This window comes from Poecilia reticulata, linkage group LG19 (genome assembly GCF_000633615.1).
Source record: "Poecilia reticulata strain Guanapo linkage group LG19, Guppy_female_1.0+MT, whole genome shotgun sequence".
In the NCBI taxonomy this organism is placed as follows: Eukaryota; Metazoa; Chordata; class Actinopteri; order Cyprinodontiformes; family Poeciliidae; genus Poecilia; species Poecilia reticulata.
In genome coordinates, this window is record NC_024349.1 from 22,522,509 (window position 1) to 22,538,469 (window position 15,961).

Here is a 15,961-nt window from a genome sequence, read left to right on the forward strand (position 1 = left end):
CTCTCTCTCTCTCTCTCTCTCTCTCTCTCTCTCTCTCTCTCTCTCTCTCTCTCTTTCTCTCTCTCTTTCACTTCCCTTCCCCCACTAAACCTCCCTCCTGTTCTCTCTGTCTCTATCTTCAGTAGTGCAGCTTCGTTTCTCAGACCAACCCTTGCCCTTTTACATGATGATTCAGCTTCGTATTCACACGGCGGCTGAATATTTCTGTGTTTGGCGTTAAACCGCATTGGCGGTTCTCAAACCCTGCATCCCACCTCATGAAAAAAATTAAGACAGTGAGAACCAGTGGGAGGATGGAGAGACAATGAATGAACCATCATGAGATAAAAGTGATCTAAAAGGAAAGAGCTAGAGGGCATGGACTGTGGCAAACATTCGTCTAGCGAGAGGAAAGAAAACCTACCAGACCTCTTAAGATGTGCTGCTGTATCTGGCACCAATATGTTAACAGCAGATCCTCCAAATCCTCTAAGTGGCAAAGTGGAACTTCAACAGATTGAACTTGCTTGTTCGGGATGTCTGATTGAGACCTGGAGCATTTGAAGACCAAGTCAACACCTTGAATCTTGTTCTCAGTAGACTTAAACCATTTCAGCTTTGTGGCAAGGTGCATTATCCTTCTGAAATATACTATAGCTACATGGGAATGCAGTTTCCATGAACAGGTATAGCTGTAAACACGTAGGTAGTGTCAAAACAACATTTGACAAAGACACCAGGGACCAAAGTTTCCCGTCAGATCCTCATCCACACAGTCGTCTGACCATCACATCACTTTGTTTTTATCAAATTATGGTTGGACAATATTGCTGAAAAACTCATCACGATATAAGTTTGCCATTTTAGTCGATATTTATAATTGTCAGTATCAATAATTATTGATTAATTTTTGTTTTGTTTTAAATACCTGAAACACTTTTATCCACAGTTGTCTCTCCACGCCGCTGTTTATTTTTATGCAGGTACGAGGCGCAATGGCATGACTTAAAACTGCTCAAGTTACTCAACAGTTTGTTGCTAGATAACCAAAGARTGAGTGAGTTAGTTGATGCAACCCAGTTAGTTTAGCTCAAAAAGAGAGGTTGAGCAGCTAACGTCTTTCCTGTGCCTTCATCTCCCAGATGTTTGTGCAGAATGCTGTGCGGTTCTGGATAAGAGTTCAGTGAATATTCTATCAGCTTTATCATCAAATGACATTGATCAAGTGTATTGCGATACATATTATTGATTCATTGTCCAAAATCTATATCAACTTTGCTCAAAAACTCACATTGCCCATTTTACTTGCTTCTGGCACATCAACATTGAAGACAGAATGTTCACTTGCTATCTAATATATTGAACCCGGTAAGAAGTACCACAATGAAAAGATAATCTAAACATAATCAGTGGTTGTAATGTTATGCCTGATTAGTGTAAATTCTCATTTTGTGACCACCTCTGCCACGTTTTGTTTTTTCCCAGGACTGGGCTAAATATTGTAGAGCAAAAGAACAGGAATGTCTTGTCCGACCACAGCTTCAACAGTCTGACTGCTGCACAGGTCAGTTATCCTGTTGTTCACAGTTTATCTACACACAAATTCACAACCATCTCCTGCTGCTTCTTTTCTTTTGTCTTTCAAGAATGCTTCAATTACAACAAATAAATGAGTCAATAATTAGTCGTTACACTCACTGTTCACAGATGAAAGCTCGTTGTAAGCACAGAGGTCAACCAAGCTCTCTGAGCTCCAGGCTGGCCAGGCGGGTGACCCAAATGAAGCAGAAAACCACCGCCCAGCGGGAGGCGCCAACAGCTGGAGGGGTGCACAGCAGTGAGGAAGACCCTTCCAAGAACCACAGCCGACACGGGGAGAAAGGTGAGGAGTTGGTGTGAGCATACATGCAAAGTTGTTGTCCATTAGGCATCTGGGATTCCAAAATGAAAAGACTCTGATTGCTGTTGATCCATCAGATCGACAAGACGGGATGCCAGGTGAGACCATGACAAAGAAGAGGGGTCGAAAGCCCAAAGTAGTAATGGGCATCAACCCCAACCGGCCTCATCACAGGGACAGACGGGACACACACGATGGAAGAGAAGAGAAAAGCTGCAGCGAGAGTTCAGAGCGTGGTGAGTTACCGATCAGGTCTGACAGCAGGATTGTGTCCTGGTACGAATTATTCAATGCTAAATTAGACAAAAGTTACAGGCAAAATTGGCAATTGGAAAACATATTTTGCAAAGCTGTCACATGCTACTGTTAGCTTGCAGCGTTCACATGTAGTCAATCATGTGAGTCAAACGGTGCTAAGCGGGCTGATGGGGTTAATGAACATTGACCATTCGGCGTGAGATTTTGCTGCGAGAGCGTGTTTGTTGCGTGTTTGAGTGTTTCGTCGAGGCATCTGAGAGTGAGATGTCTGCCATCATCAGGGGGCTCCTCTTACTGCCCAGCTTGTCTGTCACACTGTTAAAACTGTTAACGATTTACCACAGGCATGCAGCACTGCCACCCCCGGCCCTCATCCTCACACCGTAACGTGAGCCCGTCTAGAATGTCACACCCCCATCCTTCTGTCTCTTCCTCCCAACTCTAATCTCGTGAAAATGCCTTCAGTGGAGGCTTTGAGTTGACGAGTCCATCAAACCCACCTCGGTATGGACCTTTTGGCAGGAAGGGCTGATGAGGATAATGTAAAACTTTGGGGAAACTCAAGAATTCAATCCACCTGTGGCCTTGGCAACAGGGACAGGTGGGATATGTGTGGGTGTAGGGCGAAGTGTTGACGAGAATCCTGTGTAAGTGACAAATGTGTTTGAGAAGTGTTGACACCCAAAACACAAATCCCCCCTCACATCCCCACCAGTCAGCGACACTCAGCTGCCAATAACAATCTGTTTGTGTGTACACACAAGAAATGGTGGCTCTAGTCTCAGACTGGTACTCGAGTCACACTGAAGTTGCAAAAATAAAGACTCCAGACTTCATTTGGACTTGTGCCGTTAAGACTTAGATTTTGGATCTGGGAACAAGATTTCATGAACTATCTTTACCTCATGTAATCCATCCATCCATCCATTTTCTTTCACCCTTGTCCCTCAGTGGGGTCGGGAGGGTTGCTGGTGCCTATCTCCAGCTAGTGTGCCGGGCGAGAGGCAGGGTACACCCTGGACAGGTCGCCAGTCTGTCACAGGGCAACACAGAGACACACAGGACACACAACCATGCACACACACACACACACACACACACACACATACACCTAGGGGCAATTTAGACAGACCAATTAACCTGACAGTCATGTTTTTGGACTGTGGGAGGAAACCGGAGTACCCGGAAAAAACCCACGCATGCACAGGGAGAACATGCAAACACCATGCAGAAAGACCGGGGCCGGGAATCGAACCCAGAACCTTCTTGCTGCAAGGCAACAGCTCTACCAACTGCTCCACTGTGCAGCCCTACCTCATGTAATCACTGGTGAAAACCCTGTAGATGGTTTATAATTATCTGTTAATCCCAGTTGTAGCTTCATAGATGTCTCTCAAACTGAATTAGGCCTAACAGCTATTGTTCTCTTACTGGTACGGTAGCAAAGACTTTCAAAACAAAAGCAACTTTTTCTCAGAAAAGAAAATTCTTTCTCGTTCACTAAATATTTCATGCCTCGCTCTTTACTATCTAGTTTATAACTGACCTTGAAACACATTTACTGTAAAGAATCAACAACAGATTGAAATTACAATTTAACTTCAAGTGTCAACATTTAAAGAAGGAAACGATGCACATCAGGTTTGGGCTGCACAGGGGTGGAACTGTTTGCACTGTTCCAGGTTCAAATCTCCTAAAGCAATCATAGCAGGTGTTCTGAACATATTGAAGCTGGTAATAGTTCCAAATTGCAGATCCTCTCACAGAAAGAGAGAGAGAGAGAGAGAAAGAGAGAGAGAGAGAAAGAGATAGAGAAAGAGAGAGAGAGAGAAAGAGAGAGAGAGAGAGAGAGAGAGAGAGAGAGAGAGAGAGAGAGAGAGAGAGAAAGAGAAAGAGAGAGAGAGTACTTTGAGCAAAAGTGTTTCTACAGAAGGGAACCTTACAGTTCCTGTTAAAAACCACTCTGGTAGATCGAACGCTGCCCTGCAATTTCTGTATAAATTGCTTAACGGTTTAGGTGCAAGTTCATTTAAACACTTAAAAACTGATTTTAAAAACTGGTGATTTCTAAAATTGGAAAAATCCTGAATACCGAATTTAGCCAGAATACATTGGTGATGAAATCTGATTGGCTTTTTACATGAAACATCTGAGGCCCAAATGTTGTAGAGACGCTCTGGCTGTTGGCAATGCTCACATAAAAGTCACTGGAGGTTCTCTGACTGATGGCTCTGATGCTGACATTTCACAGAGGAGGAGGTTGGCAGTGACGACAGTGACGACAGTGAAGACGAAGCGGGTGACATCAAGATTACTTCATCCTCTAAAGAAGCTCTTGCAAACTCCGCTGGGATGTTTCCCTTTTCAGCTCAGTCCTCCAAGCTCCAAGCAAGCCTGAAAGCCAGAAGCAAAAGGCCTGGACCTCCTGGTAAGAGATTACATGTACTCGTAATTTGCAGGAGTTATGTGGAAACTGTAACTTAACTCCACACTCTCTTTAGGTTTCTTGTCTGCCGTCACACCTATTGTAACCTGAAAGTAACTGCAAATTATCTTTACCTTCCTTAATGTTCCCTCCTCATCCTCAGGCCTGGGAAGCTTCCCCTGCATGCAGCAGAGGAGTGCAGCCAGGCGGCCAAACTTCAGCAACTTAGACAGGGGACATCTGGACCACATGGGGGCTTCTAAAACCTCCCTCCCCAGCTGGGGTGTGCCATCAATGGGCTGCAACTTTGGAGAGAGCCACAACAACCACCGAGCCCTGACCAAGGCAAAGAGACTCATCAAAGACAACGAGAGGAAGACCTCTGCAGGACAGAGCTTAAGAGTGAAGGTGAGGCCTTACAAAGTTAACTCGTACGGAGCCGATGCAATTATATGTATCTGTTGAAGTTTGTGCATTTTTATAACTAATATATAAAAATGTAATAATGTGAGGTCTAACTGCTACTAATGGACGCTTATTAAAAACAACAGAGTATGAGCAGAAATGTCAGCAGTCAGAGAGTCATGAAGAGAGGTGAGTCATGAGAGGTCACTCACTCCCTTTGGCCTTCTGTTCATCTAAATAAACGCTGAGAGGCAGAAAAGCATAAAGGACTTTTGAAAAGCGCTCACTTAAAGACGCTGAGGTGAACCACACCCGGTCAGGAAGTTTGACGATCAAACTATAGATTAACAGTGACACCTCACTCTAATAGCACATACTGCAAAAAATAAATGTCTGTTCATTCTATAGATTTGTCCTCATTAGAGATGCACCAGATTTTGCACCCAATTTCCGATCTTCAATTTTTCTAAAGCATTGACCAATTCTGTTTTCTCTTCCAGAGCTAAGGATGTAAGACCTTTAGAACTACAATCAATAATATTCTAAATATTGTTTCTAGTCTTTCTGTCTCGAGCAATCATTGATTGAATTAATAATGGGCCCTATATCTGAGCTATAGGGCCCATTTTATTCAACAATTTCAGACAGCAACTTTACTGCCATTCTTTGAGCCTTCATGTTTTCTACTGTAAGTCTTGCTCTCTCTGGCTCCACTGCAGCCTATAGATGTCCACCAATTACCTAAAACATAGTCTGTCTTTGGTTTCTTGGTGCAGTGTGATCTTTGCAGATTGGCACTTGCTCCGGTGTACGGGCAAAAAAAAAAAAAAAGATTCGACTTAAATTTTGACAGAAGCTGTCATGACTATAAAGAGTTTGTTTGTGCCGCGGTGGAGCAGACGCAGTCTAAATCATGTTTTTGAACTGTGGGATTAAGTCAGAGTATCTGGAGAGAACTCATGCCTTCATAGGGAGAACATGCAAACTGCATGCAAAAAGGCCTCAGGCTGGGTTTTCAACCCAGAAACTTTTTGTTGCAAGGCAACTTCACTCCCCACCGTAGATATGTTGTAGAAAATACATCTTCCTTTTAAAAAGCTTTTTGCATCTCTGTGTTCCCTAAACTTTTGTTTTTTGTGACTTAAGGATAAAAGTAGGCTTCTCACTAACTCAAAATACATTTGCAAAAAATTTGTATAACTGCACAATATTCTTAAATACTGAAATGAATTAAAAAACCCAACTTTAAGTCTTGTACTTTCTAAGGTAGCATAGTTATGCTTACTGGTGCTTTTATTGTTTGGAAAAATGCAGGATGTTTGAGTTTCCAATCAGCTTGTCATTGATAAGAGCAGATTAGTCAGTAAATGAGACCGTTTTCTGGTGAGTCTCTAGTCATTCTAGAATATTTGTATGAATATACAAATATGTGTGTGTGAAGAGGCTGTTTCCTTCTCTCTGAGCAGCAGCGATGAGGCACCTATATTTACCTTCATCTGAAATGCCCTGAGGTTTCAGTCCTTTTGAGTCATCATGTGGGAATGTCCAAAAACACATAACTCCAAACCAAACAGAGGAATATGAAGATAATCATTGGCCATAACTCTGCACACACCCATGCATGCTTACACTCACACACACTCGGCGGTACTAACGGGAAATAATCCTCCATGCCCTCTGGTGATGAAACTTCTGTCACTAAAATATACGGTCTCCTGGTGTGGAAAACTCCAACACACACGCACGCACGCACGCACGCACGCACACACACACACACACACACACACACACACACACACACACACACACACACACACACACACACACACACACACACACACACCATCTCACTTAGATTATTATGGTCTTTGGAAAGTCTAAATACAAGCAGAAACCTGTTGGGTGAGTTGGCTTTTCATCATCACTCATTTGTCATCTTTAGACAGACCAGCTCAAACCGGTGTAGAGATGGGTAGGATCTGGTGTATAGTGTATGTGTGTGTGTGTGTGGGTGTGCGTGTGTGTGTGTGTGTGCGTGTGTGTGTGTACGTCCGTGTGCGTGTGTGTGTGTGTGTCCACCTGAAGTGAAGCATCATGTAGCAATAAGCCCGAAACCCAGTCCGTTCAGGGGCAGCAGTTATTACTGACTGTGACCTCAAACCTTCAAGTGAACTGCGCAGAATGAAGGGGGAAGAAAACAGCTTAGGGGCTAATTGAAGCATCATATTACTGGCGGCGTTGGTCCCAGCGGTTGCACCTCACCGATGTGTTCACGCCGTTAGTCAAATCTGACTGGAACAGACCAGGTTTGCTCACCTGAAGGTTCTGTTTCTGTCAAATCATTTGCGTACACAGGTTTTCTACCAGAACCCCGGCGGTAGGTGTGCTAGGGCAGTACACCAGCAGACCATTGTGTTTTTGTGTTAAGAAATGTTTGAAATTACAAAAATTCAGAGGTGCACAAGCAGGCATCATTATTTGAAGATAATAGCTTGTAAGGGCAGCGGGCAGGTACAGGAACGGCGCCCAGTTCAAGGCGTCAACTATAAACCCAGCTTAATCCATCTTTATTGTATGACAAGCTGTACATAAAGTAAACAAACCACCCTAGAGTGGGCAAGTAAAGCCTGGTGACCCACCAGACTTGTAATACACTGAAGGAAACTCTGGTACATAGTGAAGCCATGTTCTGCTGTCTCCCCGACTGATGTTGATGGTGACGATGGCGGTAGGAGTTTGTCTTGCAATTAGTGGGTTGCCTGTTCGATCCCCACACTGTCCGCCTCTGTCATTATGTCCTTGGACAATATTTTCCACCCTCACTGTGCGAATGTGTGCATAAGTGGGTGAATGACTTCTAGTGTGAAGCACTTCGGGGTCTTCTGGACTTGATAAAGCTCTGTACTGGTCATTTACTGTTTACATCCTGTTTCCCCTCCGGTCAGGAAAAGGGTCATGGAGTGAGCAGGCTCCTGCAGAGCTTCACGGCTGATGAAGGTTTCCGCTTGGATGAGGAGAGCAGTTTCTCGGAGGGGGAAGAGGAGGATGAGGAGGACGACAGACAGAAGGAGAAGTCCCTGTCCCACCTTCCCCCCAACATGCCTTCCAGAATACCAGGTGAGGATAAACGCATGCCTCTATATCCGACTTACAGTCCCTGCCTCAAGACGTTACAATTCATCAACTCGATCTGAAATGAATGTCTTTGTTTCCTTTTATCTCCACCATCAATCCTTGAACTTTTACATCACCTGTCTGCAGCACTGCCAAACTGTGTGCTGAGTAAAGAGATGCTGGTGGATGGCCTGAAGATCCTAATCTCCAAGGAGGATGAGCTGCTGTATGCCGCGTCTGTTCAAACCCTGGACCTGCCTGACATGTATGAGCGTGTTCTCCTCCCCCCGTCACCAGCACACCCACAATCTTTAAGGGATTTTCACTGCCTTTTTCATACAGAGTCCAAAATTTTGTGACACACTGAGCCCATTCGGGTGGCATAGTCCAAAAACCTAGTCACTCCCAAGGTATAAATGTCTGGCAGCATAAAGGGTGATCAGAACGGGACAAACAGAACATTAAAAGACTTCAAAGCTGGGAAGCGCCGCAGCGCATGCCAACACATCTGCTAATAGAAAAAATAATTATATGCCTGCAAGTCACTAAACGTCTGCCTTCACAACACACGCTGCAGATTAAGTTCTGAAAATCGTTTACAAATTCAAATGACAGTTTGGTATACATGTCTGCATAATTACAATTTCCTTCTCTCAGATTCAGTGTCGTCATTGAAGGGGAACGGGGAAATCGGCCAAGGATCTACTCACTGGAGCAGCTATTACAAGAAGCCGTGAGTCAGACCACATCACATTTTTAAAAAATTATTTTATGAAAAGCCTTATTTGCTTCCTGAAAGCTTTGTGTGTGCTTGCCTCCAGGTGTTAGATGTGCGACCCCAGACGGAGGTTATCCTGACGGAGGGAACCCGAGTGTGTGCATACTGGAGCGAACGCTCTCGCTGCCTTTACCCCGGCTACGTCCACCGTGGTGAGACGCACCTGCAGACAACTGCTCTGTCCTCTCACCGGCTCACTCTGATCTTGAAACTCATACTTCTGTGTCCACCCTTCAGGAGGTCCGGGTGAGGAGGAGAAGGAGAAGGAAGGGAGCGTGATGGTGGAGTTTGATGATGGAGACCGAGGAAGGATCTCTCTTGTAAACATCAGACTTCTGCCTCCTGGATACCAGATCCGCTGTAAGTATGGAGTTATGAGCAATCGTTGGATTTTTTAATTCACAGGAAAAATAAATGACGAAGACATCATTCTTACATGAAATCATGTGCAACGCAACTACTGATTTCTCTGTTGCTGTAACTTAGTGCAACCTTCTTTAGCCAACAAGGCATGGAAGAAGATTGATTTTGTGTCTTGTGATCATTTCTAAATTGATTTGGCTTTGTGTTTTAGATCCAACTAAAGCACCAAGAGATGCTCAATTTTCAGGTTTCTGGTAGATGTTATTTTTACTAAAAATAACTTAGATGTCCTCAATGCAGCCACCCAAGAAGCTCAACTTTGGTCTCAGCTGACCAAAGTTAAAGATTCTAGTTAAAGTCCTTGTAAAGTACATGGAACACCTCTTATTTGCATTTGTAATGGTAGGACAGGAAAGTTGGTTTCTTGGGATGGCTCAGAAGCAACCAGTTGGCATGACGATAGTGTTTGAAAACCTAGTGACCCTCTGTGAGTGTTGGATATAATCTTCCCTCATAACTTTTTTAATTCTTGCTCTGACTGTAGATATGAGCAAATTTTGACAGCTAGCTTTGTTTTTGCTGAACTCTGGCTCTAGAAGATCAACAGCTGTTGACCTTATGTAATTGGTGTGTGTTTTTGTCTTCCCCATTTTGAAGAGTGTGTGAGAGAAATCTGATGTGGTTTCGTGTTCCAGGTGCGGAACCATCTCCAGCACTGCTGATCTCTCCGGGTCATCGGGGTCGGCGAAGCTCTACGGCAGAGAAGAAAGACACTCCGACAGAGAAACTAGCCAATGAGGAGGCAGGAGGGAAGCCCCAGGAAAAAAGGCCAGGTGCGTAGTTGAGTTGTGATCACTGCTTCTCCAATAGCAGATTTGCCATATAGTGACTAGTTATTTACAATCCATTGCTATTTTAACTCCTACATGTAGTCTAAAGGTCCTTGAGGTGAATTCACTGAAAAAACATTACAGTTTCAGTTGTTTGTTAATTATCAAATGCCTTCAGGTCACAGGTGAGCACAGAGCAGCTTTATTAAATGAAGGCCTCATAAATTAAGATGACTTTTTTGCCGCCTTTTATTTACCCTCCATAAAAAACACATAAATCATGGCTTTATGGAGTTTCATAAGGGTGCTTTGTAAAGTTAGCTAACATCACAAGTCATCACAAACTAAGAGTGACAATAAACCTGGGGGAGGAAGACAGGTTTACCAGGTTTGTTGCAGTCTGAGTAATGGATCTGTCGAAACTAGGTGAAGATCAAGGAGATAGAGATTAAGTTTCACCAAAGCTTTTAGTTTCATAATTAATCAACGTTTGCCCTTAGGATTTTCTTCCTTATTGATTTCAGCCCCCATCTCCATTCTTTTCTTTTAGTTGGCAGGCCGAAGAAAACGTACTCAGTGCCAAAGACAGCCAACTCATCAACCTCAGCAACCGATTCTGTGATGAAGGGAAATGCTTCACTGTTGAATTGGTCCGTGCCCAGAAAGAGACCGCCAGTGGACTTCTTCCTCTTCAATGGGACGTCCCGTAAAACCCAGAAGAAGATTAGGGAGAGAGACTTGGGCTTGTTTCACCGGCCAGCCCTGCATTCTCTAACACCACCAACCCCTATTAAAAGCATTTTTGGCACTGCATTCGAGGTTGACTCCTTCAGTAGCATCGCTAATGGCTACTCAACCTTTGGGAACGGTGGTGCCTCTGTAGCCGGGAGACCAGTCACCGCCATGGGTTCCATGGGCCTCCGGGACTCGCCTTGTTCCTCATCCGTCACCATGGCCGCGGCAGCTGTGAGCCGCAAGCCTCTGAGTGAACGTGACAGAAAACACTTCTTAGTCAAGCTAGACCACGAAGGAGTGACTTCCCCCAAAACCAAAAATGGCAAAGCCTTGCTTCGGTTTGGAGGAGCAGGAGGGAGAGGAATGAAAGGCTTGGCATCTACTGTACCACAACGGTACATCCAACCTTCTCTTCTGGCAAAACATGACAAGAAGGTGGGAGAGAAAAGGGAAAGCAGCGCCAGGCCTCGATCCGAGACCCTTCGGAAGGGCAGTCCACCTCTCGGGAAAGATGTTATCTCTGCAGGTCTTGGAGTGAAAGGTGGAGACTACAGTTTGGACTACCCTAGCGACTGCCCCAGCTCTTACTCTGAACTGGATGAGGAAGACGAGGACGATGGTCAAGAAGCAAGACGAAGACGAGCAGCCGTCTCATCCCATCGGGGCAGTCGTTTTCTATCCCGTCCGTCCATCTGCTTCTCTTCATCTTCCTCCTCCTCTTCTTCGTCTGGCTCCATTTCCTCCTCCTCTCTCTGCTCCTCAGACAACGACTCCTCCTACTCGTCCGACGAAGAGTCGTCGTCTGTGCTGCTGCGGCGGGCGCTTCTCCAGCAGGACACACAGAAGAACAGGCAGAGCGTCAACTCTGGCCTAAGGAGCCCCGACCCCACCACCGCCAACCCTGTTTCAACTCCACCTAATGGCTACGTTACCAAGGCTGGCGTAGCCATGGGAGGATTGAAGGCAAGAGCCGACAGAGCAGAAGACAGGAAAGAGTACATCTCCAAAGAAAGCATATTGGTCAGCAGCAGAATGACTAAGGTGCTGAAGAGGAAAGAAAGTTCTTCTAATGACCACCATCATCAGACCCAAAGCAGCCCCGTCAGCCAGCAGCTGAAACCAGCCAACAAGGACTCAGCAGTCACCAAGAAGCAGAGGATGTCTTCGCCTGAACCTCTTCCAAAAATGGCCGCCCTGCTGCCTGGACGCCAGCTCTGGAAATGGTCTGGCAATCCCACACAGGTATGACATTTTGTGGCATTTTTTTTTGCTGACGTTTTTTTGCATCCAGAAATTTGTTCATTAGAAAGATAAAGACTTCCATCAAACTCTTTTCTGAGTTTGATTATCTGAAAAAAGCTATGTTGAGTTTCAGGAACCCTACTGAAGATAAAGGAGAAATTTTATGGAAATGTCTGTTTTTCTTTAATTCTTTTTCTGTCAATAAATGTGCTGAAATGGGTGTGTGATAAGTACATACATTTTTGATACAAGTAAAGTCTAAACAGCTAAAACATTTATTTTTCTTGCTCCATTCAAAGTTAGTTTAAGTGAGGTTCTGTAAAAAGGTTGCAGAAGATTTGCATTTGACTGAAATCTGTGAAGACGTGAGAGCCCTCTGAAAATGCTGATAGCTGCCTATTTTAATAGCTCAATGTCCAAATACACCATAACACATATGAATACACATAATGGAAATTGTTTTGGCACTATTGCAGAAGCTAATGTCCGTGGTCAACCAATCAGTGTCGTTCCCCAGCACTCCTGGATCGGCTGCTTTGCAAATTCTAGCCGATAGTGTGTCAAGTATCCTTGTACCAAGTAATATTAACTTCCCAAGCTACATGTTTAAAATATATTTTTTAGACATGCTCTATAAATCAAATTAGTAAATAGGCTGATTTTTCAAGAGTCTCATTCCACAGAAATATCCACAAAGAAATAAATACTGAGCCAAGAACTGTCAGGGCCCACGGTAGCCGTTAATATCTAAGCTACAGTAGCAGAAAGTCTTGATGTCTGCGTTTAACGTAAATCCAGACTGCTACAATAGAGGCCAAGACTACAGGTCTCTCCATACTCTGTTACACCCAAGAAATTTGTTATTTTACTCAAGAGGTTAAGAACAAAAACAGAGTTCCTTCTGGGCAGAATATTTCATTTTTGCTAAGAATCTGAAATCCCCCTTAAAAAAAAAAAAATCAAACCTGCTGTTTTACTGACTGAAAACAACTGAAGTAAATCAAGCATTTTGGTTTGTTTTTGTTTTTTTGTTGTTGTTGCAGGAATTAATGTTTTGCATTGTAAAGACACATTACTTCCTCCTACATTTTGTGTTCAACAAAGCAATGCTAAACTGAGCTATAAAAAATACATGCTGAATAAAGAAGTCACTGCTATTTGCTGTTTCTCTAACAGAGAAGAGGTCTAAAGGGTAAAGCCCGTAAGCTTTTCTACAAGGCCATCATGCGGGGCAAGGAGATGGTGCGTGTCGGCGACTGCGCCGTGTTCCTGTCACCTGGCCGGCCCCAGCTGCCCTACGTGGGAAGAGTGGAGAGCCTCTGGGAGTCGTGGAGCTCCAGCATGGTGGTCAGGGTCAAGTGGTTCTACCACCCAGAGGAAACTCGCCTGGGGAAGCGACACCGTGATGGCAAGGTAAGGCCGGGAAGTGCAAGGATCCTTTCTATACATATCTAGTTTGTGGTATTTTTAGAATAATGCAATACCTCACTGATACTTTTCCGCTCATCCTATCATTAGTATTTCTAATTTTCAGATCAGAAAAATTTACGCATTTGTATTTCTGACAAACAACCCAGTGTTTTAAATGGAATGTTGACTGTAGTTTATACCACAGACTTGATATAATGTTCATGCTAAGCTGCAACACCTTCTATTAAACCTGCAGTATGTACATTTAAGAAATATGTTTCTCCATATCTATTAAAACTGTTATCACGTTGTAACAGTTTGGTATGAGAGATAATCTAAAAAAAAAAAAAACAAAACTTATTGTTACAGGAAAACTGATTATCAGCCGTCATTGGTGCCCATGCTATTTAGCCTTAGCATTCTTCTATGTTGTGGTGAACTAGCTGTAGCTTAGCAAAAAGCAAGCTGGGGAGGGTGAGCACGAGCACGATTGACAGCACCAAAATCCTCCTCCTAGCTGTGATTGTTTTTTTTCTGGCCGAGTGGTGTATTTCTGAAGTTAGTACTGGAAGAACTGCCGTACTAACAGCAGTTCTCTATGACTGATTATCTGTCATATATTACTGGTATGACATAATATGTAAAAAAATTTTTTTCTTTTTTTAGAAAAGTTACATACTGCAGCTGTTCTGGGTTCGATTCCCGGCCCCGGTCTTTCTGCATGGAGTTTGCATGTTCTCCCTGTGCATGCGTGGGTTTTCTCCGGGTACTCCGGTTTCCTCCCACAGTCCAAAAAAAACATGACTGTCAGGTTAATTGGTCTGTCTAAATTGCCCCTAGGTGTGAGTGTGTGTGGATGGTTGTGTGTCCTGTCTGTCTCTGTGTTGCCGTGCGACAGACTGGCGACCTGTCCAGGGTGACCCCGCCTCTCGCCCGGAACTTTAGCTGGAGATAAGCACCAGCAACCCTCCCGACCCCACTAAGGGACAAGGGTGTAAAGAAAATGGACGGATGGACATACTGCAGCTGTAAAGGGGCTCACTTACAGCTGCAGTATGACATGTTGACCATATTCTGTGGGCCAAATGGAACCATGGGCGGTGCTGTCCACAGGTGGTTGAGATTTCATAGTCAATTACCTAAATTGCCTAAATTTCTTGTGACAAATTGCTTCATTTCCCACAATATGAATGGATACCAGCAAGTTTGACAAACTACTGTCTTGTTCACAAGGGCAGTCACTACACACCTATAAATGTCTACAGAGAGTGGCAGTCCTGCTGTGCGTTACCCGAGTGGTTGCACCAACTCTCAACCTTATCAGCTCGGCATCGCACAGATCTCAGTTTGATGTGAACATCGTTTTCTGAGTCATAAAAATTGAATTTTCCGCAGACGTGTCCACTTTTAGTCTGAAGTACGCCTGCAGCTCCATAGAGTAAAGTGCACCCAAGTATGGGAACCTTAAGAGTCTTAAACTTTCCACAAATCCACCAGAGTTTAAAACCTAATCTTCCAGTTTCCCTTTCCATGAGAGAGTTATCATTGTCCTTCTCTGTCGTCTTTCCGGCAGAACGCGTTGTACCAGTCGAGCCATGAGGATGAGAACGATGTGCAGACCATCTCCCATCGCTGCCAGGTGGTCAGCAAGGCGGAGTACGACCACCTGATGCGTGAACATAAGGCGGGCGGCCCCTCCAACGACCTGTTCTACCTGGCCGGAACCTACGAGCCCACCACGGGCCAGCTGGTCAGCGCAGATGGCATGGTCATCTTGTCCTAGCACCGCCGATGGGAGCAGATATCCAACACGACTGCTGGAGTTCTTCTAGACAGAGGCAAGACGACACTTGGTTCCGCTGATTGAACTGCTTCTGTTGGAGAAAGAGTGAGCCAGCAGTTCAGAGGAACAGGCTGGCCCAGGCCACGTCTACCCACGCTCCTTGTCTTACCCAGCGTTTCAACCCTTCTCTGCGGCAACCAAACACAAGTACTTAGGATTGGAACGTCTTGGAAGTATTCCAACAGGAGGGCTTTCTGAAGCAAAGAGACTCAACGCTAAGGAGAGACATGCTGTAAACCACACTGGTTTGGATGGATGTAACGGTCTTATACATGTAGTCTGACTCGGACAACACTATTTAAAGGCCCCCAATAGGACCAATAAACACTGTAGTTTGGACTTAAATGCCTATATATGTTTTTGCAGAGTGACTGTGACGGCATTTGATGAACTTTTAATGCACATTATCAGTGCTTGCGTTTGTACAGTTTGTGACGTCGAGCGACGACACGATGTCATCAGACTCTAATAATCGATTCAGTGCTCGGCAACTTTAGTTGTTTTTGGTCGTTAATGACTGAAAGGCCGAACAAAGTTTTCCTCCTTTGAAGCCATACACATCGATACCTCTCTATCGCCGTCTCTGTCGTATCCGCCTGTCCGGGCGCAGGCAGTAGGATTGTTTATTTGAGCTGTGTGTGTGTGTGTGTGTGTGTGTGTGTGTGTGTGTGTGTGTGTG

The 15,961-nt window shown here is 44.5% G+C and overlaps 1 protein-coding gene across 1 annotated transcript in view; it reads left to right on the forward strand.

Annotated features, from left to right (window-relative positions):
* Positions 1 to 15,627, forward strand: part of LOC103482106 (BAH and coiled-coil domain-containing protein 1-like) — a 31,559-nt gene extending 15,932 nt beyond the window's left edge. The window contains exons 7-20 of the mRNA XM_017310905.1: positions 1,465 to 1,543; positions 1,687 to 1,861; positions 1,957 to 2,115; positions 4,389 to 4,565; positions 4,726 to 4,970; positions 7,913 to 8,084; positions 8,229 to 8,346; positions 8,739 to 8,814; positions 8,903 to 9,011; positions 9,097 to 9,219; positions 9,918 to 10,055; positions 10,603 to 12,029; positions 13,206 to 13,442; positions 15,013 to 15,627. Of these exons, the coding sequence (XP_017166394.1) occupies positions 1,465 to 1,543; positions 1,687 to 1,861; positions 1,957 to 2,115; positions 4,389 to 4,565; positions 4,726 to 4,970; positions 7,913 to 8,084; positions 8,229 to 8,346; positions 8,739 to 8,814; positions 8,903 to 9,011; positions 9,097 to 9,219; positions 9,918 to 10,055; positions 10,603 to 12,029; positions 13,206 to 13,442; positions 15,013 to 15,222 (3,445 nt within the window). The 3' untranslated portion in view covers positions 15,223 to 15,627. The remainder of the gene's footprint in view (positions 1 to 1,464; positions 1,544 to 1,686; positions 1,862 to 1,956; positions 2,116 to 4,388; positions 4,566 to 4,725; positions 4,971 to 7,912; positions 8,085 to 8,228; positions 8,347 to 8,738; positions 8,815 to 8,902; positions 9,012 to 9,096; positions 9,220 to 9,917; positions 10,056 to 10,602; positions 12,030 to 13,205; positions 13,443 to 15,012) is intronic.
* The last annotated feature ends 334 nt before the right edge of the window (positions 15,628 to 15,961 follow it).